The sequence below is a fragment of the Neoarius graeffei genome, chromosome 15, assembly GCF_027579695.1.
Source record: "Neoarius graeffei isolate fNeoGra1 chromosome 15, fNeoGra1.pri, whole genome shotgun sequence".
NCBI lineage: Eukaryota > Metazoa > Chordata > Actinopteri > Siluriformes > Ariidae > Neoarius > Neoarius graeffei.
The window spans coordinates 77272296-77295588 of record NC_083583.1 but is presented as its reverse complement, the minus strand read 5'-3'; the positions used below and the strand labels follow the sequence as shown (position 1 = coordinate 77295588).

Here is a 23293-nt window from a genome sequence, read left to right as displayed (position 1 = left end):
AATTAAGATGAAAAAACAGAAATCTGGAGTGTGCATAAGTATTCCCCTCCTTTTGTATGAAACCCCTAAATAAGAGCTGCTCCAACCAATTCACTTCATAAGTCACATAATTAGTTGATTAAGATCCACCTGTGTGCAATCATAGACTACGTTCAGACTGCACCCTGAAACAACCCATATCCGATTTTTTTGCCCATATGTGACCTGTATCCGATTTGTTATTGACAATCTGAATGACACAGATCCGATTTTTTTCACATGCGACCCAGGCCGCTTGGATATGTGGTCCTAAATCCGATGCATATCCGTTATTTTCACATGCAACTGCAGTCTGACCGGACAGGTCGCATTCATGCGACCTACACGTCATCAACAAGAGACAAACATCACTATTCTGCGTTGGCTAATCCCGCCTCTTTGGTGGAAAACAACAACATTTGTACAGTTTTCAGAATTTAAATAGACTTTTATAGAATTGATCAAGCTAATGGTGGATTTGGTAGGGACCTGGATGTTGATCTGTTAGCCTGATTAAACAAAACAGTTTCTATAACTGATTTATAACTTAAACCATCCTGGATTACAAGATTATAAGATTGTTCTGGAAATTTCCAGTAATTTGACACCTTCGGTCTCATTAGTCTGCTGCCCACATTAATCAGATTATTGTGTGAGTTCCGCCGCCGCCACAAAAACCACATCGCCAGGTCTCGCCTCATCTCCATCGCAAACTGCACTGGTGTTTCTGCACCTTGAGCCAGCGCTGAGAGAAGCTGCAGAATTCAGCTGGCTATAAACAATCTAAATAAATATTTATAAAAATGTAGAAAAAGTTTATTAATATGACGAAATAAATATGTGCAAATTATTAAGCCTGAATTAAGAGTTTGGTAATACAGCGGCCGTATCCCAAATGACTGCCTACTGAAGCTCGAGTGCACTATATAGAGTTTAAAAATCCATTACTTCCTAGTAACATGTAGTGCACTTATATAGAAATTAGAGAGACATTTAGGAGTCAACCCTCGTTACCAGGCTACACGTTTTCATTTCAATTCAGAAACAAAAACACACACGAGACCTCACACTTTAACACTAACCAGATAATTAAACAAACAAACAAAAAAAGAAATCATTAAACTTGAAGAGTGCGCTTTTTTTTTTTTGTTTACGTATTAGGTAGATGTGCTTATTACGTGTCAATTTGCGCATGCGGGACACTTTTGGGTCGTTTTCCGTTCATATTGGAGATCGCATACAAGTCTCATATAATTGGTAATGTGAATGGCCTAACAAAAAAATCGGATTTCACAACAAATCGGATATGGGTCGTTTCAGGTTGCAGTCTGAACGTAGTGAAAGTGTCACATGATCTGTCACATGATGTCTGTATAAATTAACCTGTTCTGGAAGGACCCTGACTCTGCAACACTACTAAGCAAGAAACATGAAAATCAAGGAGCCTCCAAACAGGTCAGAGACAAAGTTGTGGAGAAGTATAGATCAGGGTTGGGTTATAAAAAATATCCCAAACTTTGAATATCCCACAGAGCTCCATTAAATCCATTATAGCAAAATGGAAGAACATGGCACCACTACAAACCTGACAAGAGAAGGCCCCGCCCACCAAAACTCACAGATTGGGCAAGGAGGGGCATTAATCAGAGATGCAACAAAGACACCAAAGATAACACTGAAGGAGCTGCAAAGGTCCACAGCGGAGATGGGAGTATCTGTCCATAGGACCACTTTAAGCCATACACTCCACAGAGTGGGCGGGGTTTTATGGAAGAGTGGCCAGAAAAAACCCATTGCTTATGAAATCATGTTTGGAGTTTGCCCAACAGCATGTGGCAGACTCCTCAAACACACAGAAGAAGATTCTCTGGTCAGGTGAGACTAAAATTGAACTTTTTGGCCATCATGGGAAATGTCATGTGTGGCACAAACCCAACACCCTGAGAACACCATTCCTACGGTGAAGCATGGTGGTGGCAGCATCATGCTGTGGGGATGTTTTTCATCTGCAGGGACAGGAAAGCTGGTCAGGACTGAAGGAAAGATGGATGGCACTAAATACAGGGCAATTCTGGAGGAAAACCTGTTTGAGTTGGCCAGAGGTTTGAGACTGGGACGAAGGTTCACGTTCCAGCAGGACAATGACCCTAAACATACTGCTAAAGCTACACTGGAGTGGTTTAAAGGGAAACATTTAAATGTCTTGGAATGGCCTAATCAAAGCCCAGACCTCAATCCAATTGAGAATCTGTGGCATAACTTGAAGATTGCTGTACACCAACACAACCCATCTAACTTGAAGGAGTTGGAGCAGTTTTGCCTTGAGGAATGGGCAACAATCCCAGTGGCTAGATGTGCTAAGCTAATAAAGACATACCCCAAGAGACTTGCAGCTGGAATTGCAGCAAAAGGTGGCTCTACAAAGTATTGACTTTCTGGGGTTGAATACCTATGCACACTCCAGATTTATTTTTTTTTTCGTCTTAATTATTGTTTATGTCACAATAAAAAAAAACAAAAAACAAAACCTAATGTGCACCTTTAAAGTGGTCGGTATGTTGTGTAAATCAAATGGTGCTAACCCTCCAAAAATCCATTTTAATTCCAGCTTGTAATGCGACAAAACAGGACAAACACCAAGGGGGTGAATACTTTTGCAAGGCACTGTATAATCTTGGCATTAAAATACATGATACATATTTGAAAGGGTGGGTGGAGGAGGAGGAGCAGGAGGAGATGTGGGGGTTATAAACTTCTGTCCCACTTAGAGTGATATACACACACACACACAGAGCACAGTCCTGCACAGTGACTGGAAGAAGACAGGAATTTTCTCATCCTGAGGAAGAAGAGAAGGTTACAGTGATGGCTGTAAACCCGCAGCACCTGCACCTAGCTGAAGTCACCGCAGCGCACTTCATCACCGTGTGGGAACAATTTGACCGCCACGGTGAGTCACAGCTCAGGGGTCCTGCAGACTTTACATTAATCTGTACATAAAGCAGCTATAGCACTAACAACATGTTAACAAGATATTAATAGGATAGTGTACATGATACAGTGTTAAAAAAGAAAAGTTGAATCTCAAGAATATGAAACTGATGACATAAGCAGAATACAATTCTGAGTAAAATGACTAAATTATAATAATAATAATAATAATAATAAACTTATCAACAACAAAAAATTACAATAAAATTCATTGATGAATCAAAAAGTAAATAAATAAATAAATAAATAACCTGGCAAAATTGTTTGTCTCCTTAGAAGCAGCATTTAATGTTTAAAATTAAAATATCGGCTGATAGAAATGCTGAAGATTTTTTCCTAGCCATGGGATTGACCATCATATAAAAATAATTTCAATAAAATACCATTCAAATGAAATAAAATGGAGATCAGTCATACTTTTCAGTAGGGATCATTTACAGGATTATTATTATTATTATTATTATTATTATTATTTGAATCAAGTGAGTCTCTCTGGATGCTGATCCTCCATGGAGGAGTCCATGGGACTAAAAGTGAGAGATGAAATATTCATTCATGTTGCATCTGCTTATGTGCTTCTGATGAGGGTTTGTACACAGATATTGGAAAATTATGCAAAAAGGAAATGTCAAAATCAGGAGAATTACCAAAGAAGTCAGAGCAGTGGTGCAGATTTATTTTCCTTATGAATTGTCAGAATTTCCTAAATAACTTCTTGAATAAGTTCAGCATTTGGTGAATATACGTATATTTTCACATTCCCGAGCTGCAGTATAAGGACGCATGGATTATTTTTGAAACAAAATTGTGATTAGCTATCTGGGAATGTCCAGAAAGAAAGAAGGATTTCCTGATTTAATATGATAATTCCTTCTTGTGTGGACCTCATGAAAGAAATATAAATGTACTATATGTAAAGGATGAAAGTTATTTAAAAGATTATGTATTAGTAATTGGCATGCATGCTTCTAAATATTAGTATATGAGCTTGTATGGTGAGCATGTCTAAATAAATATGGTCTCAAATCTAGAATTCTGCTATTTCCTAGGAAAAGGCTATATTGAAGGAAAGGAGCTGGAGGATTTTTTCAGGGAGTTGGAGGCAGTGCTCCAGGGAACCAACACAGTGAGTATTGACCATAATGCAATTAAGACACAAGAACAGGGATTAAATGTCCACAATATCTCCTTTACCCTGAACTCAGTTTATCAGCCAAGACAATCAGAGTCTGAAGTTTAATTTCAATTTAGCTGGAGCTGAAACACTAATTGTCAGGGTGCAGGCACTTACGGATGCAAGCACAGGGGAGAGCCGGTCAACAAATCCAAATCAGGAAACTGATATCATAGTTAGGGACGGGCAAGGGTCGGTCGATCAGTGAATAGGATATCAGAGGGCAGGCGAGGAAATGGAGTCAGGAAATAAATGTAAACCAAGTCTAAACACGAGCAGTCAGGCAAAATGTCAGAAGGCTCGGTAAGGTCAGGTACTGGGACACAGAACGATACCTTGCAATGTGTGTTTGTGACTGCTGAGCTTATATAGGGGAGTGATTGCAGATTAATGAGAGACAGGTCTACTAGTTAATACTCTGGAGGTGAGGGGCACTGTGGTGTTTGGGAATTGTAGTCCGGTGTGGCCATGTTTGGAGACTGCTCTGAACTCAGGTTTTCAGTGCTGTTACCCCCCAAGCATGACACATGAAAAGTGGGAGCCATTTTGCAGTGAGGTGGGAGTTCTAATTTATATGAGACCTCATTGACCTTGCAAATCACCTTGTATGGATCTATGTATTGGGCTTGAAGTTTCCGGCAGGTATTGGGCTCTCTTAAGTCTTTTGTGGATACCCACACTTGGTCCCCTGGAGCATATTCTGGGATCTCCCCTCTACGTTTGTCTGCATACTACTTGTACTTCTTGTTGACTTGCTCTAGTCTCTGGAGGACCTCCTCCCATACTTGCTCGCTCCTCTTAAACCATGAATCCACTGTCAGGATTTGAGTTGGTGCATCGTCTCAGGGAAAAAGTGGTAGTTGATAGTGAAGGATACACTGAAATGGGGCTAACTGAGTAGCAGAATGTTTCAGGGAGTTTTGTGCATATTCTGCCCAGGGAAGGAATTGTGCCCAGTCCTTTTAGTTCCTCATACAAAAAATTCTGTGGAAGCAGCCGAGCTCTTGGTTGGCGCATTCCACCTGGCTGTTGGACTGTGATTGGTCTCCTGATCTTAGGCTCACCGATACCTCTAGCCTGTCCATGAACTTAGCCCATAACCTGGAGATAAACTGGGGACCCTGGTTACTGACAATGTCTTCAGGGATGCCATAGTAGCGGAAAATGAGATTATACAGGAGTTTTGCATTCTGTCTCAAATGCCATGGGGAGACCGGGCAACAGGAGGAGTTTGAGGGCTATGGAGAATTGATCTATGACCACTAGGATGACTGTGTTGCCTTGGGATCAGGGTAGGTCAGTGAGAAGGTCTATGGTAATATGTGACCAGGGTCATTGTGGCACTGGGAGAGGACAGAACTTTCTGGCCGGTGGAGCTCATGGTACCTTCGCTTGGGCAAAGGCGGAGCAGGAAGAGGCAAAATGATTAAAGCCCGAGGTCATGTTCTCCCACCAATACTTACAGTAGTGCTTGAAAGTTTGTGAACACTTTAAAATTTTCTATATTTCTGCATAAATATGACCTAAAACATCATCAGATTTTCACACAAGTCCTAAAAGTAAATGAAGAGAACCCAGTTAAACAAATGAGACAAAAATATTATACTTGGTCATTTATTTATTGAGGAAAATGATCCAATATTACATATTTGTGAGTGGCAAAAGTATGTGAACCTTTGCTTTCAGTATCTGGTGTGACCCCCTTGTGCAGCAATAACTGCGACTAAACATTTCCGGTAACTGTTGATCAGTCCTGCACACCGGCTTGGAGGAATTTTAGCCCATTGCTCCATACAGAACAGCTTCAACTCTGGGATGTTGGTGGGTTTCCGCACATGAACTGCTCGCTTCAGGTCCTTCCACAACATTTCCATTGGATTAAGGTCAGGACTTTGACTCAGCCATTCCAAAACATTAACTTTATTCTTCTTTAACCATTCTTTGGTAGAACGACTTGTGCGCTTAGGGTTGTTGTCTTGCTGCATGACCCACCTTCTCTTAAGATTCAGTTCATGGACAGATGTCCTGACATTTTCCTTTAGAATTCACTGGTATAATTCAGAATTCATTGTTCCATCAATGATGGCAAGCTGTCCTGGCTCAGATGCAGCAAAACAGTCCCAAACCATGATACTACCACCACCATGTTTTACAGATGGGATAAGGTTCTTATGCTGAAATGCAGTGTTTTCCTTTCTCCAAACATAACACTTCTCATTTAAACCAAAAAGTTCTATTTTGGTCTCATCCATCCATAAAACATTTTTCCAATAGCCTTCTGGCTTGTCCACATGATCTTTAGCAAACTGCAGATGAGCAGCAATGTTCTTTTTGGAGAGCAGTGGCTTTCTCCTTGCAACCCTGCCATACACACCATTGTTGTTCAGTGTTCTCCTGATGGTGGAATCATGAACATTAACATTAGCCAATGTGAGAGAGGCCTTCAGTTGCTTAGAGGTTATCCTGGGGTCCTTTGTGACTTTGCCAACTATTACACGCCTTGCTCTTGGAGTTGTCTTTATTTGTCGACCACTCCTGGGGAGGGTAACAATGGTCTTGAATTTCCTCCATTTGTACACAGTCTGTCTGACTGTGGATTGGTGGAGTCCAAACTCTTTAGAGATGGTTTTATAACCTTTTCCAGCCTGATGAGCATCAACAATGCTTTTTCTGAGGTCCTCAGAAATCTCCTTTGTTCATGCCATGATACACTTCCACAAACATGTGTTGTGAAGATCAGACTTTGATAGATCCCTGTTCTTTAAATAAAACAGGGTGCCCACTCACACCTGATTGTCATCCCATTGATCGAAAACACCTGACTCTAATTGCACCTGCAAATTAACTGCTAATCCTAGAGGTTCACATGCTTTTGCCACTCATAGATATGTAATATTGGATCATTTTCCTCAATAAATAAATTATCAAGTATAATATTTTTGTCTCATTTGTTTAACTGGGTTCTCTTTATCTACTTTTAGGACTTGTGTGAAAATCTGATGTTGTTTTAGGTCATATTTATGCAGAAATATAGAAAATTCTAAAGGGTTCACAAACTTTCAAGCACCACTGTATTTTTGAGTAGTTGGTATGTACGGTGATCTAAAGTGCAGCATGAGACAAGAGCTATGAAAGATGATTGGTGGTGTAGGAAGGCAGAGGAGCTGCAAGAAATGGCAGAGAGGAACGACTTTCAAGGGCTTTTCAAAGCCCTGAGAAGCTTGTATGGACCAAAGAGTAATGCTGTGGCTCCAGTTAAAAGTGCTGATGGCACCAAACTCCATACAAATCTGGATGAAATCCAAGGGAGCTGGAAAGAACACTTCCAAAAGCTGCTCAACCAGGAAGGGACAGCAGATCCAAATGCCTGTCAATGGCTGAATAGAAGACCAACGAGGGATGAACTCCGCGAACCTATCACAATGGATGACCTTGAGAAAGCCATGCAGAGCACAAGGAATGGCAAGGCACCTGGCCAGGATGGTATTGCTGCCGAAGTGCTAAAACATGGTGGTCCAAGCCTGAGAGCGAAGCTTCTTGAGCTGTACAATGCATGCCTGGAGGAGATGGCCCTTCCACAAGATTTCAAAGATGCCCTCATTGTGACAATCTACAAGAAGAAGGGAGAGAGGAGTGAATGTGGGAACCATCATGGAATATCCCTCTTATCCATTGCTGGCAAAATTCTGGCAAAGATTGTGTTGAATCGCATCAAGTCCATTTCAGAAGATGTGTTGCCAGATAGTCAATGGGGGTTTCGAGCTGGAAGATCAACTACTGACATGATCTTTACCCTAAGACAGTTGCAGGAGAAGGCCATTGAGCAATGTCAGCCCCTGTATGTGGTCTTCATTGATTTCTCAAAGGCCTTTGATACAGTGGACCGGCAGACTCTCTGGAAAGTGTTGAATCTGTATGGTTGTCCTGAGAGACTTGTGAACATCATCAGGATGTTCCACAATGGCATGGCAGGACAGGTCACCATTGGAGGAGGTACAAGTGAGGCTTTTTCAATTAACCATGGTGTTAGGCAAGGGTGTGTTCTTGCCCCCACTCTCTTCACCTTTTACCTTGGGGCAGTGTTAGAAACCATGTCCATCAACCTCAACAAAGGAGTGTACATCAGGACTTGGTCAGATGGCAAGCTCTTCAACCTTGGAAGACTGAAGGCACCTACAAAAACAAGATAAATCTGTGTTCGTGAGTTGCTCTATGCTGATGACGCTGCGCTGGTGGCTACTGATCAAGGTGATCTTCAGGAAATTGTGGACAGATTCAGTGCAGTGGCAACCCTCTTTGGGCTGAAGATCAATGTGTCCAAAACAGAGCTCTTGGTCCAGCTTGCCCCAGCACATGAGCTACATCCATGTGACATTCTTGTGAAAGGTGAAGCCTTGAAGAACTGTGAATCCTTCACTTACTTAGGCAGCTCAGTCACAAAGAATAACTCCTCAGATCTGGAAGTTGAGCACAGGAAGCAGGCTGCAACCAAGTCTTTTGGAGCCCTCCAAAAGAGACTATGGTCTCACCATGAGATAAACCGATCCACAAAAGTGAAGGTGTACAATACTGTAGTACTCCCAGTATTGCTGTACTCCACAGAGTGCATGACACTGTACAGACACCACATACAGAAACTGACCAGTATATAGCTGAGACACCTGCACCAGATTCTTGGCATCAAATGGCAAGACAAGATTCCTGATGTGGAAGTGCTCAAGATAGCTGAGACTGTCAGTGTCGAAGCCCTTATTACTGCCTCTCAACTGCGCTGGGCTGGTCATGTATGGTGAATGCCTGACTACCGACTCCCCGAAGCAGTCCTGTATGGAGAACTGAGTACTGGCAAGAGGAAATGTAGAGGTCAGAAACAGATACAAGGATGTCCTGAAAAGACACATGAAGAGTGCTGGAGTGGATGACTTCAGCTGGGAAAGGCAGGCCCTTGACCGAGGAAAATGGCGTTGCACCATCAAGAAGGCAAAGAATGCAGTGGGAGAGAAAAGAAGAAAAGACTACATCCGGGCTCATGAGAGACGGTATACCGTTGCGACTAATTCAGACTTCATCTGCCCCAGTTGCCAGAGGCCGTGCCAATCAAAGGCAGGCCTCATGGCCCACATGCATTCCTGCATCACCTAACAACTAGTCATCATCGAAATGATGGACAGCTGAAGAGATGTACAGTGATTACTGGGGTGTCCTGTGGCTGGAGAGGAGTGAGCCCAAGTGATGAGTTTACCTCAGAATCGTGGCAGCACATACATGGGTCTGGGAGGGCAGTTCTCAGGTGGATTGGGTAGGTTGAGATTGTCTTATCTCCTTATCTATGTCCCAAGAGATGGCTTGTACAAAACAGTCAGGTGGTAATATGGGAGTGGGTTCTGGAGTGTGGTTTGAGGTGGCGTGGATTCTGGAGAGGGCATCAGCTTTAGTGTTTCTAAAACCAGGGCAGTAGGAGATTGTGAATCTAAATTGTGTGAAGAACAGGGTCCATCTGGCTTGGCGAGCGTTCAGGCATTTGGTTGTCTTCAAATACTCTAGATTCTTGTGGTCTGTAAGGATGGTAAATGGGTGTGCAGTGCCCTCTAACCAGTGCCTCCATTCATCTAATGCCAGTTTGATGGCTAGGAGTTCTCAGTTCTGTGTCATAATTCTGTTCTGTTGGGGTGAGTTTCTTAGAATAGAAAGCAATGGGGTGCAATTTCAGTTTATCCCCTAATTGCTGTGAAAGGACCCCTCCTACTCCTGTCTCTGAAGCATCGACCTCTACAATAAATGGCTTAGTAGGGTCTGTATGCTGAAGGATTGGGGCCATTGTGAAGGCGGACTTGAGCTGGTTGAAGGTGTCCTTGGCTGCTGAGTTCCACTGGAGGCAACGCAGTCCCTTCTTTAGCAGGGTCGTGAGCAGAGCAGCGATCATGCTGAACCCATGAATGAAGTGACAATTTGCAAACCCCAAGAAATGTTGTAGCTCCTTCACTGTGGTGGGAGTTGACCAAGATGTGACCACTGAGACTTTACTCTGGTCCATGCTTACACCTTCTGAGCTGATGATGTACCCCAGGAATGGTATCTGGTGGACATGGAACTCGTATTTCTCAGCTTTGACGTACAGATTAGATTAGATTAGATAAAACTTTATTGATCCCTTTGGGAGGGTTCCCTCAGGGAAATTAAGATTCCAGCAGCATCATTACAGATAAACAGAGAAAAAAGAAATAGAGAAAACTTCTAGATAAATTAAAATAAATTAAGTATGGTTCTTTAATAATCAGGAGAGTACTGACCTTACATGTTCATGATGAGAATCTTCATTGGGGGAGTAGATCAGGATGTTGTCTATATAGACAATTACAAACCTCCCCAGCATGTCTCTGAGAACCTCATTAATGAGGCACTGGAAAACACTTGGTGTGCAAGAAAGGACATAAAGCATGACCAAATATTCAAAGTGCCCAGATGTGGTACAAAATGCAGTCTTCCATTCATCACCCTCTCAAATCCTGACCAAGTTGTATGTGTTTCAGAGACCCAGCTTAGAGAAAATCTTGTCTGATCTAAGCTGTTCTAAGGCTGATGGCACCAAGGGAAGCAGGTAGGGATATTTTACTGTGATTTGGTTCAAGCCTCAATAGTCTATACAGGGGCAAGGACCTCCTCCTTTCTTCTCCACGAAAAAGCTGGAGATATTGGAGATGAAGCTGGAGATGTTGAAGGCCTAATGTACCCCTGTTTCAAGGCCTCCTGGACATACTCTTCCATGGTAGTTTGTTCAGTGATGGACAAAGGGTATATGTGGTTGCGAGGAGTTGTACCTGGGAGGAGGTCAATGGCACAATCATCGGCTCAGTGATGAGGCAAGCCAATAACTTTACCCTTGCTGAACACTCCTTTGAGGTCCAGGTAACATGAAGGAACATTGTCTAAAGAGTTAGGCAATGAGCTCTCCACCGAGGTGAAAAATATCATGAGCTGGGGGGGAATCAGACAGTTCTGGAAGCAAGATGGGGACCACTGAAGGATTAATTTGTGTTGCCATGAAACAAGAGGGTCATGAAGCTGGAGCCACAGGAACCCCAAAATGAGAATGTGATGGGCAGTGTGGGTAACCAACAAGAAAATTAGCTCAGAATGAATTGCTCCCACCTGAATTTCGAGGCATGACATGCATGTGGTCACAAGCCTGTCACCAGTGGGGCCCCCATCTATGGCCTTCAGGTTGACTGGTCTTTGGAGGTCTTCTGTGCACATTTTTCTTTCAATTCCTGTCTTCCTGTCCTGTCTACTCCCCCTCTGTCAATTGTGTGTATGTGCGTATGTAAGGACAGGTTGATGGTCAATTTCACTGGTACTTGTGACTAGTGACAATAAAGGGTTCATTCATTCATTCAAGTGGTATTTCTGGACAATCATGCTATTGATGAAATTCCCCTCTGCCCCTCAGTCTATGAAGGCAGAGAGAACATGGGTCAAGTCTGGCAGTTTTAATAGGACAGGCACCTTTAAAGAATGTAACTTATGAACTAATTCAGGACTCACTGGGCTAGGTTGACTGGTTTCTTGACAGATCTGACCCTCTCTCTTTGGGTTAGGTAGGTGAATTGGGCATTTTGCTATCAGATGGCCAGACTTACAACAGTAGAAACATAGCCCCTCTCGGCGTCTCTCTCCAAACATTGTAGACGAGCATAAGAGACCTCCATGGGAGTTGGGGAAGCCAAAGTAGTAGAAGGGGCTGAAGGAGACTGTAACGAAGGTCAGTTCTTTACAAGGTGGTCCAGGCAAATAGCAAGATCAATTAGGGAGTCTAGGGAGAGATGTTCATCACAGCATGCCAGTTTGGGGAGTACTTCAAGGCGTACGCCTTGACGAAAGGTGGCCTTCAGTGCAGGCTCATTCCAGCCACTGCTAGTGGCTAGTGTGTGAAATTCCAAAGCATATTCTGCTACTCTCCTATCTCCCTGTCTGGTGGTTAATAAACTCTCATCAACCTCAACTCCTTCGGACTGGTGATTGAAAACATGCTCGAACAGTTCTATGAATCTGTCATAAGAGGTGGTGTGTTCACCCCCACACTCCCAAACAGTACCAGCCCACTGCAAAGCCTTGCCTGAGGGGAGATTGATGAATTGGGCAATCTTCTGTTCTTCTGTGGCTCCTGCAAGAGTGGTGAAATACAGGGAGCATTGGACCAGAAATCCCTTGCAGTCAGACACTTCCCCTGAATATTTCTTGGGTCATGGAACCATCTGGGCTGAATCAGCAGAGGATGAGGAGCATGTCAGGATGGCCTGCGATACAACAGCAGTGATTTGTGATGTTCTGGTGTTAAGATCACTAATCATCTGCTGGTGCTCTCCTAACAGTTGCCCCTGAGCATTAAGTGCAGTTTGCTTCACTTCCTCAGTTGCATCCATAGATGGCAAAGTATCCTGTCAGAGTGCAGGCACTTACGGATGCAAGTGCAGGGGGGAGCAGGTGTGTCACAAACTGTCAACAAATCCAAATCAGGAAGCCAGTGTCGTAATCAGGGACGGGCAAGGGTCAGTTGATCACAGAACAGGATATCAGAGGGAAGGTGAGGAAATGGAGTCAGGAAATAAACATAAACCAAATCTAAACACAAGTAGTCAGGCAGAAAGTCAGAAGGCTCAGTAAGGTCAGGTACTGGGACTCTCTGGGATACTTCGGGATGTGTGATTGTGACTGCTGAGCTTATATAGGAGAGTGATTGCAGACTAACGAGAGACAGGTGTACTAATTAAAACTCTGGACATGAGGGGCACTGTGGTGTTCGAGAATTGTAGTCCAGAGTGGCCATTTTTGGCGGCTGCTCTGAACTCAGGTTTTCAGCACTGTTACTAACATTAATGTTGCGATGTTCCGTATCTTAAACTGACCTGCGTATATAGTTTTGGGAAGACACAATGTTATCTATAAAAATGGACAAAGGAATGATGCAGAGCTGAAAACTGTAGTAGTAGCCATCATGGAGTTGAGAGATAACCAAAGTTTGGGAGGAAAACCACTCTGAAATTTGTCTATATATATTTTCCATCTAACCTTTCTGCTCTAATGAACAAGCCTTTTTCAGCTAGAAGTTGCCCTGAACTCCAACTCAAGTTCCCAGAGTTCCATCCCCTTACACAACTTAAAGGGGCTGGCTCACACATCCCAGAACACAATTCATTGTTTTTGTTTTGAAATCACATGACTGCTACCTGCTAGCTCTGTGTGCCACAAAACCTCCACAAATTCACTGTTAGTGATCCATTCGAAACCCATCTAGAGTTTCTTTTTCATCTTTGTGTCATACATACTTGCCAACCCCCAGAGAATGAAAAGCCGGAGATCAGACTGCTCAACTGGGGAGATCCAGGGGCATGCTCCCCTGGAAAGTTTTGGAAAAAACAATAAAGGTGTAAAATGGTGGATTCTCCTGCATTCTGAGTGCCATATTTGAAAAAAAAATTAATTGGGAAATAGGACTGACATACTTCACAAAATGCTGCTTCTCACCTCGCCTCGATGCTTTGATGCTGGATGATCCGACAACCAAGTCACCTTGAACTTGTCATAGTGAATCTTTTTTTTTTCCTTCGGCATTTTTATTCTTTGTGATCAAGAGAATGTGTTTGGTTTCTACAAATACTGGCACGAGTTGATGTAACATGTGACCTCATTGCTGATTGGCTGGAACCATAACAAGAACCAATGGAATGGTGTGATAGAGCGATACAATTTAGATCCAACATCATTATCGCGCCATTCCATTGGCTCTCGGCTTCACTTCATGACTATTTGACGCTATATACTTGTATCCTGTGTGCTGAAAACAGCTGAAGTGAGATCAGAAGAGCAAATCCAACAGTGTTCACTGATTATTTTGTTATGCAGTAGTTTTTAGAATTCAATTCAGTAGGCAGTATTCACCTGTCAAACTACCATGTGAATCAGTAGACTTGGCAAGTATGTAGAACATGGTTGGACAAAATATGCGTTATATTTTTTTTTCCTTCACAACTGCCTGCGAGACGGCTGAGGCTGGTTCAGATCCATTACAACAGAATAACCATACGGAAACCAAACTGATCGGTTGAAAGCATTTAAAATATAATTACTTTGACAAAATATCTTTAATTTCACATTACAATTTAAGATCTATGGCTGAGGACATCAATGAATTGTTGCAAATTGTTTTGGAATATCGCTAGCATTGAAAATAGTGACTCGCTACTTGGTGGAAAGCATTTTGGGAAGGGTGAGCTAGCCCCTTTAAATTCAAAGCATCCATACTTGTTTCCTCTTCTTGGTGTCATTCCTTGTGAGTGTCACACTCAGGTAGCTGTGGCCCAGAGTTTAAAGGAAGATTCAAATGACAGTATAGTCCTAGTTTGCCTAAATATTTATTTTTTCAAATATAGACTATTTTATGAATTTGTTTATGTACAAATGGTGTTATTGAACCAAATGCTGTCTTTCGGGGTGAGTTATTACCCCTTTTCCACCAATAGGGAATGGGTTCCATTCTGGTTCTGTTCTGTTTAGAGCACTTCAATCAAAAATAAATTGGTTTGGAACCTGAAAAGTTGGTTCACAGCTGGAACTAAAATTATAGCTGGTTTTTCCAGTGTGAACCATGATTACGTCAGGGGGCGTGTCATTAGTTTGGAGAGTTTCTACATCTTCTTAGTGGTTGGTCCATGGTTGTTTTTTGGATGAAAACACATATCTACAACAAAAGAACAAAAGCTTGTTGGTAATCAATGTGATCCATCATCTAGTGCAACACCCTCCATTCATGGCACATCCTTGATTACAACGGTTCCACTCAAAACTGGAGGATTGCTAGCTGACACCAAAGTTCAAAGAATCCTGAATGGAACCAGTTCAAGAACCCATTGCCTATTGATTGAAAAGAGGTATGTATGATGATTTAGGCATGCAGGTCGCACAATCCTAACTGGAAGCTTGGTTTGCACCAAAGCTTCAACAAAATGGCATGGACAGTGATTGTGGAACTGTAAAAGCGGGTGAAAGCTGACTTTTAATTGGTCACTTGTTTTGTATATACTATTATATTTAAATACTAATTATTTTAATGAAATATTATGATAAACACAAACATCTTAAAAGATTATATTAATATTAAAAACTTTCTTAAACACGTACATTTATCGGTTTATAATCCTGTTCCATAACTTACAGGTAACTAAACAGGGACAAACTGTGTGATTAAATGTACATAATAAACATTAATAATTATAAAATGTGTGCTTTAATAGGCCATGATGCATTATTAAGTAGATCTGCAAGAGAAAATTAAGACTCAGCAACTGTGGATTAATAATATGTGATCAGTATCTAATGAGTAGTTACTATCCCAGATAGCAAAAGGGCGTTGATTCGACGGGGAATCATCAGCATGTTCTTCGACCATACGCCGTCGAATCATCGTGGATCACCGGCGTTGATTCAACACCGCTTTGCTCATACGAGTTTGCGTTGAAACGACGTTGAAAAGTGGCTGGTGGTCGACAGAGAATAGACCCCCTTTCACCCTTTATTCAACTACGGATTTCGGTCGATTTATAGTTGAATTTTCGGCGATGATTCATCCAACTTTACTTCCTGTTTTATGTACAACAGGAAGGCTACAAATTAAGCAAAACAGGCTAAATTAAACTAGCTAACAATAAAGCATCGGGGCTCTTGCCTAGGATGAACACACACATGCATACTTCAACCATGAAAGTGAAACTTAATTTATATCAATGTGCGTAGGCTACGGCCTGTTTAATGTACAACAGGATATAAAAATGCATGCAACAATGCACCTCTCCTAATGTTTGTCAAGCTATCTAATGAGGCATAACTTTTAACATTTATAAGGAACAGAACACACTTGAACAAGTTCTTAGAAACATTTTATGATTTATTTATAATTTATAATTGTGGCCTATTCCTCCTGCGGCGCACACCTGTACATGGAAACAGAAAAACATAACCAAAATTAATTTGATGCAGCATTGATAAAGAAAGTCAGCAGTAGGCTATGGGTTTCTAAATGCCTATTCTAAATGATAATCTTTAAAGTTCATGGCCGTGAGGCGCGACCCATGGCTACACAAAAGAACAGGTCAGCTCAAAACGACATGCGACCTAGGCCTACATGCTCGATTTAAACGCTAAGTTTTCACTCCAACAAGACAAGTACTTCGAATCGTTTTTCGATTGAATAATGCATCTGCATTGTTGTTGTTTCAAATGGATACTAGTTGAGGGAAATTTCTCCAACGCGTGATATGACTGAAGTTCATCGTAACTTCTTAAACTGCTTGAAATTGTATTCGAAATTCCCTTTAATAGTGACTGAATAATGGTACGTACCAGATGTCCAGGGATGAATGAAAATGTAGCGTGGTCCAGTGTTTTTCTCAATGTTGTTTCAATGGTCCAAGCGTAACAGCAGGCCGATCCACAAGAGAGTCACGATCCAACCGAGTGGTGTGGGAGTTTCACGTGCACCCAGGTATATAACGAAAATGACGTGCATCCAGTAAACAGCAGTGGTAATCGCACTGCATTATGGGACAGCGTGGGACGTCCCCTACCAATGTTGAAAACTGGCCGGTAAAAGTGACGATGGTTCAACATCGTATATTCAACCTTCTCTGACGGTCGACAGATCAACCTTTACCCACGGTGATTCAACAGTGATAAATCGACCTTCTCCGACGGCGGAGAAATCGATGTTTCACGGCGCCGTTTCAGCATTGATTTTCTGACTTACGACGGAAACCGACCATTCTGACCAAGAATCGGCGCCGTTTCAACGTCCCTCTGCTATCTGGGATAGATCCTTAATTAACTAGACTAAGTTTACAGAGGAAATACTAACACACTCCAGTCATATGACATAAACAGTTTTACCTGGTTGTTAACAGTAGTGTTCATCAGGAAATGTTCATTTATTCCTGTTCATTTAGTCCCTGGATGTTTGGAATAATATTGTGAAGTTTATTTATCTGACAGATTGGTGTTGGTGTTAGTTCAGCATTTAACATGCTGTGGTAGTGGCCAGAACATTGTGAGTTTAAATCCCAGCATTGTCATAATAATCTCATCTCATCTCATTATCTCTAGCCGCTTTATCCTTCTACAGGGTCGCAGGCAAGCTGGATCCTATCCCAGCTGACTACGGGCCAAAGGCGGGGTACACCCTGGACAAGTCGCCAGGTCATCACAGGGCTGACACATAGACACAGACAACCATTCACACTCACATTCACACCTACGCTCAATTTAGAGCCACCAATTAACCTAACCTGCATGTCTTTGGACTGTGGGGGAAACCGGAGCACCCGGAGGAAACCCACGCGGACACGGGGAGAACATGCAAACTCCACACAGAAAGGCCCTCGCCGGCCACGGGGCTCGAACCCAGGACCTTCTTGCTGTGAGGCGACAGCGCTAACCACTACACCACCGTGCCGCCCTGTCATAATAATAATAATAAGTCTCTGGCAGTCCTGGGATTTGAAAACACAAAAAAAGGGCTTGTAATGCAAACATGATATCTGGTAGTTGCACTGCATGATGTACCTTGTATCCAACAATGCATTCCAGTGTAATTCTTCATCTTTGTGTTTGGGTATTTAAGGATTCTGCGAATGACACCTTAAAAGAGAAGATGCAGGAGTTCATGAACCAATGTGAGAAAAACGCTGCAGCGAAGATTGAGATGTCAGAGGTACATTATCATCTATTGTAAAATTTCCTGAGAAAGAATGTAAATCTTGTAAACCATAAAAAAGTGAGGCCACATTTTCAACACCACATTAATAAAACAATATTTGCAATAACACACAGCTAGGTCAGGTATATGCATCTCCGTCAAACACAAGAGATTGTATTTTTATATCGGGTTTTATAGTTTCATTATTGATTTTCTTTTGTAACAGAGAATTGGTAAAGAATGGCTTTATAAATAAATGTGGGTTGACGGCGGTCGTAGCATCCTAAGTGTATATATAAATCCAATTATAAAGTAGAGAATTGATCAGCAGTGGACATCAGATGATGAATGACAAACAGCATCAGTGTTATGATGTGGAGATACATCACTTTATAGATGAACAGAATGTCCTGACATGTTCATGATCATTCCTGTCCATTGTTTAATACTGTCCAGGCAAATCTGTGATTGACAGAATGGTATTGGAGTTGTTTGGTTGTGTACTCAGCTTGGTACATGTGTTAAAAGTATACACAGTTACCTATACCAGGAGTAAAGTACTAAATATCCCTTTGGTGGTTAAAGACCCCTTCGGTGTTTTTAAACAAAAAGATGAGCAGAACTAGCCTAGCAATTTGACAGTATTTAGATATAATTTGACTAAAGAATTAATCTATAAAGTTTTCTTGAGGAATTACATTGACTTTTGCTAAAATGCTATGGTGTAACTTGAGAAGACCCCTCAAGATGGCTTGGTGTCCAGGTCACCAATGATGCTAAGCAGTGGTCTAGCCTGAGTGGTTAAACATACAGTATATACACATCTCATAGAAAGTCTGAGCACTCCGAGCGTTAATATTTGAGAAAAAAAAGTGAAGGAATTTCTTTACGTTTACAACTTTGTTGCTCAAGAGAACATTATGGCACTGAAAACTTTGGCACCAAACTTCTTTGTCAGTTGAAGAAAGTTTTAGTTCACTAAATGTGTCCATTATAGCTAACGCTTCAGTAAGAACATGAGCTACCTATCTAGTGTTAGCTAGCTAGTTCTTTGATACAGATTTTAGGCAAGCTAAATTAGGCCTGCTATATCACTAGCCTGTTTAAATCTTAGTTAGCAAGCTGACTTCACTGATATGATGGTTAGTTACTTAGCTGAGATGTAAGGGGCGCTGTAAAGACAGAGCTCCTCTGACCAATTATCATTCCAAACCACAACCGCCTTCCGTTGGCTTGGAAAGGTGCCTGATTTGATAAAGTGTGCAGTAAAAATGAATGTAAATTAAGTGACATTTTAGAAAACAAATTCTGGCTTGCTCTTAAACATCACTCGAGTCCCCAATGTTTATACAGTTGAAAGAGGCACAGCAGCATAAAACCAACAGTTAATGTGGGAGAATGTAGGAATGGGAGTGGATGGATGGAAAATGGGTGGAGCCACATAGTCACAAGTTTTTGTAATTAATTTTTGTAAAAACCTTGTATATAAATATGATACAAGGCTCTATTCAGCTGCTCTCCAAGAATATCACTATGCACCACTGAGGCTAATGAGATGCATGTGGGCACAAAATCAAACCCAAGCTATTCAGTAATAATTTACCTTTAAAAAAATGTGTTTGCCTCCTTACTTGCTACTGGATTAACAGCTTTTTATTCCAGTATGGAAATTGGGGTCACTGGTTAAAGATATTAAATAGCAAGTGAACAGATGAGGTTGCTGAGGTTCAAAATCCAAGCCCACTAGTCCAGAAAGAGATTGCATTTCTCACTCCACTTCTGTATTTTTTTTCTTCATCTACCAAGTTCCACATGGAAGCACTTCGTCATGAAATGTTCTGATGCTGCCTACCCGGATTGTAAACCCTGCATATATTCAATTATTCATTTGTAAGATATTTGTCTAGAGGTTCTTATAAGTGAGGAAGAATCCAGGCCAAGCATATTTGTAGTTGTGGAATGTATGTTTGATTCTCTCTCTCTCTCTCTCTCTCTCTCACACACACACACACACAACCTGTCTACTATGAATAGACCCTTGAAAACAACAAGTAGCTTCTTATTTGTTCCCTTTTCTATCCATCTCTGTAGACAGAGCAAGATGATGATCAGTGAGATGATCTGCATTAACATACACTCACTGGCCACTTTATTAGGTACACCCATCTGCCTGCTGTTTTCTGCAGTTCTCTAAATCAGCCAATCCTTTGACAGCAGCACAATACATAAAATCATGCAGATACAAATCAAGAACTTCAGTTAATGTTCACTTCAAACATCAGAATGGGAAACACTGTGATCTCAAAGTGTGACTTTTTTTCACTGTGGTATCGGTGTTGGTTTGAGCCAGATGGACTGGTTTGAGTATTTCAGAAGCTGCTGATCTCCTGGGGTTTTCACACACAACAGTCTCTAGAGTTTACACAGAATGGTGCAGAAAACAAAAAACACTGAGTGAGTGAGCGACAGTTCTGTGGGTGGAAACAAACGCCTTGTTGATAAGAGAGGGTCAGAGGGAAATGGACAGATTGGTTTGAGCTTTTTTGCCAGGAAGGATATAGTAACTCATATGATCACTCTTTACAACCGTGGTGAGCAGAAAAGCATCTCAGCAACAGCAGAAGAACACATTGGGTTCCACTCCTGCAGCCAAGAACAGGGATCTTAGAACCAACAACAAGTTCCTATTAAAGTGGCCGGGGAGTGTAGACCTAACCAACATAGGTCACATATTAACTCTCCACACACAAGCTTAACAACTTTAACATGTTCACTGGGGCATCAAGTGTGATAACATGAAAGGCAAATTCAATATCTCATCTCATCTCATTATCTGTAGCCGCTTTATCCTGTCCTACAGGGTCGCAGGCAAGCTGGAGCCTATCCCAGCTGACTACGGGCGAAAGGCAGGGTACACCCTGGACAAGTCGCCAGGTCATCACAGGCAAATTCAATATAACTCTTCAAGAATTCTTCTTGGATTCATTTGGAGGGTTTCAATAAAATCACTTCGATAAGAATACACCATGAGCTGCCTAGCTAACCTAATCATCAAGCCAACAAGATAGCTACATATATACTCAAAGCATCGCTCGCCCTAATATAAACTGTTCATAGTTTAGCATTGGTGAATTCTTGCATAATTCTTTCATCTGAATTTGGTAGGAAAAGCAGCTTTCTCAGACTATTTTACAGCTTGACACAATAAGTCATCAAATCTTCTGTAGGACACGAGATCATTTTAACATGCTTAAGAGAGAGATAAAAAAGATGGAGGGAGATAAGTGAGAAAGGAGGGGGAAAGCAAATGGGAAGACAGGAAATGAAAAGGGAAAGCGGATAAGAAAGTGGAAAATATTATAAGGGATAAGAAAGAAAGTGCAGAAAATACAGTGAAGGTATATAAGAGGAAAATGGAATGGCAGAAAGGGAGAAAGAGATGAGAAGGAGAAGGGTAAAGGGTTAAGGGAGGAAAATGTGGGGTGGAAGGAGGTGAAAAGGAAATAAAACATGAGGAAGAGATAAAGATAGACAGAAGAGAAAGGGATAATGTAAAAAGAGAGGTTGGATGTGTGGAAACAATTAAAAGGGAGAAATGAAGAGAGGGAGAGTCGAACAAAGATGAAATAGGAACAGTAAAAGAAGGGGGTGAGATAAGGGCTGAAAAAGGGAGGCCCAATGGAAAGGAATGGAATAAGAGTGGGGGGAAAGAGAAATATCACTTTATAGATATTATTATTATTATTATTATTATTATTATAATACAAGCTGCCGAAATGAGTTTCCTTCACAGGGTGGCTGAGCACTCCCTTAGAGATAGGGTGAGAAGCACAGTCACTTGGGAGGAGCTCGGAGTAGAGCCGCTGCTCCTCCAAATCGAGAGGAATCAGCTGAGGTGGCTTGGGCATCTTTTTCGGATGCCTCCTGGACGCCTCTCTGGGGAGGTGTTCCAGGCATGTCCCCCCGGGAGGAGGCCCGGGGAAGACCCAGGACACGCTGGAGGGACTATGTCTCTCGGCTGGCCTGGGAACGCCTTGGTGTTCTTCCCGAGGAGCTGGTCGAGGTGTCTGGGGAAAGGGAAGTTTGGGCTTCCATGCTCAGACTGCTTCCTCCGCGACCCGTCCCCAGATAAGCGGATGAAGACGAGACAAGATTATTATTATTATCATCATCATCATCATCATCATCATCTTCAGTGGATGCTATCCAATCAGAACCTGGAAATGTTGTAAAGTATACTAACATTTCAATAAGTACTGTAAAATCTCCTTAGAGAATCAGGGGATTAGTGCACTCAGGCCCTGATTTCCAGGCCACTAGAGCCCCGGTTCAGGAGCACAACAGAAACAGGAAAATGAAGCAATAGATTTGAAATACAAGTCAGTGATGAAGATTTTCAGCTATCTAAGACATTCAGTTGTTTAGCTGCAGTGACTTTAGGCAACTTGGCTCGTGTTACAAATCATCTCATAGTTCTAAATTTCTTCACCCAGGGTATAACATCAATCATTGCTATGGTGTTCAGTTATCTGTGCTTGTTCTCAGAGGGAACTGAGAAAAGCAATAACACTGAGCAAGAACTTGCAAGAACGTACAGTACATTGAGAAGCAGCCTGTGTGACAGATGGGTTTGTGGCAGTTTGTGAAAATTATACTGTATTTGTCCATTATTTGAGATTAGAGCAATTCCAGCGTTATGGATGTGACATTTGGACTCAAAATGGCAACAACTGACCTAGTTAATTTTTATTCCTTTCCAGTATTTTAAAATTTGTTGTATATTTTTAAGACCTCTCATATTGGAGAAGTCATGGGAAAAAAAGAATTCCCATAGTACATTTAGAACTTTAGAAAATGCCAAAAAAAGACATGCGTTATGGATGTGACGGAAAAAATACCCCATTTTCAGGGTGACTACACATATTCATCAAACTCTGTGAAATTGCAAACATAATATCCAAATGCAGGCATGCATTTAATAAAGTAGTCTTAGCTGAAAATAAAAAAAGCCTTTGTTTAAAATATTTTCTATTTCAAGCAGAATCTAGGAAGGAAAAGTCAGCGTTATGGATGTGACATAATTCCGTTATGGATGTGACGCGTCTGAAATAGACATGGCATATGTTTAGAAAATCAGCAATTTAACCACCATAACCCTTTGAAAAACTCTCTAAATATCAGCTAAAACTATCAAAGTTCTTAAATAATATTTAGGATGGCTATTGTTTTGCTGTTTTGTGGATTTTAGCATACATTTCTGTGGCTTGTGGCAATAATATAGAATTGTACATGATCAAAGTTGATTTTAGCTTGGGTTTTACATTATAAGAAAGAAAGACTGACAGTGACATATTAGGTTGGTTACAAAT

The 23293-nt window shown here is 41.6% G+C and overlaps 1 protein-coding gene across 1 annotated transcript in view; it reads left to right on the top strand.

Annotated features, from left to right (window-relative positions):
* Positions 1–2883: 2883 nt before the first annotated feature.
* The window catches only part of LOC132898973 (calretinin-like), a 56087-nt gene continuing 35677 nt past the window's right edge, over positions 2884–23293 (top strand). The window contains exons 1-3 of the mRNA XM_060940635.1: positions 2884–2968; positions 4059–4135; positions 17850–17939. Of these exons, the coding sequence (XP_060796618.1) occupies positions 2884–2968; positions 4059–4135; positions 17850–17939 (252 nt within the window). The remainder of the gene's footprint in view (positions 2969–4058; positions 4136–17849; positions 17940–23293) is intronic.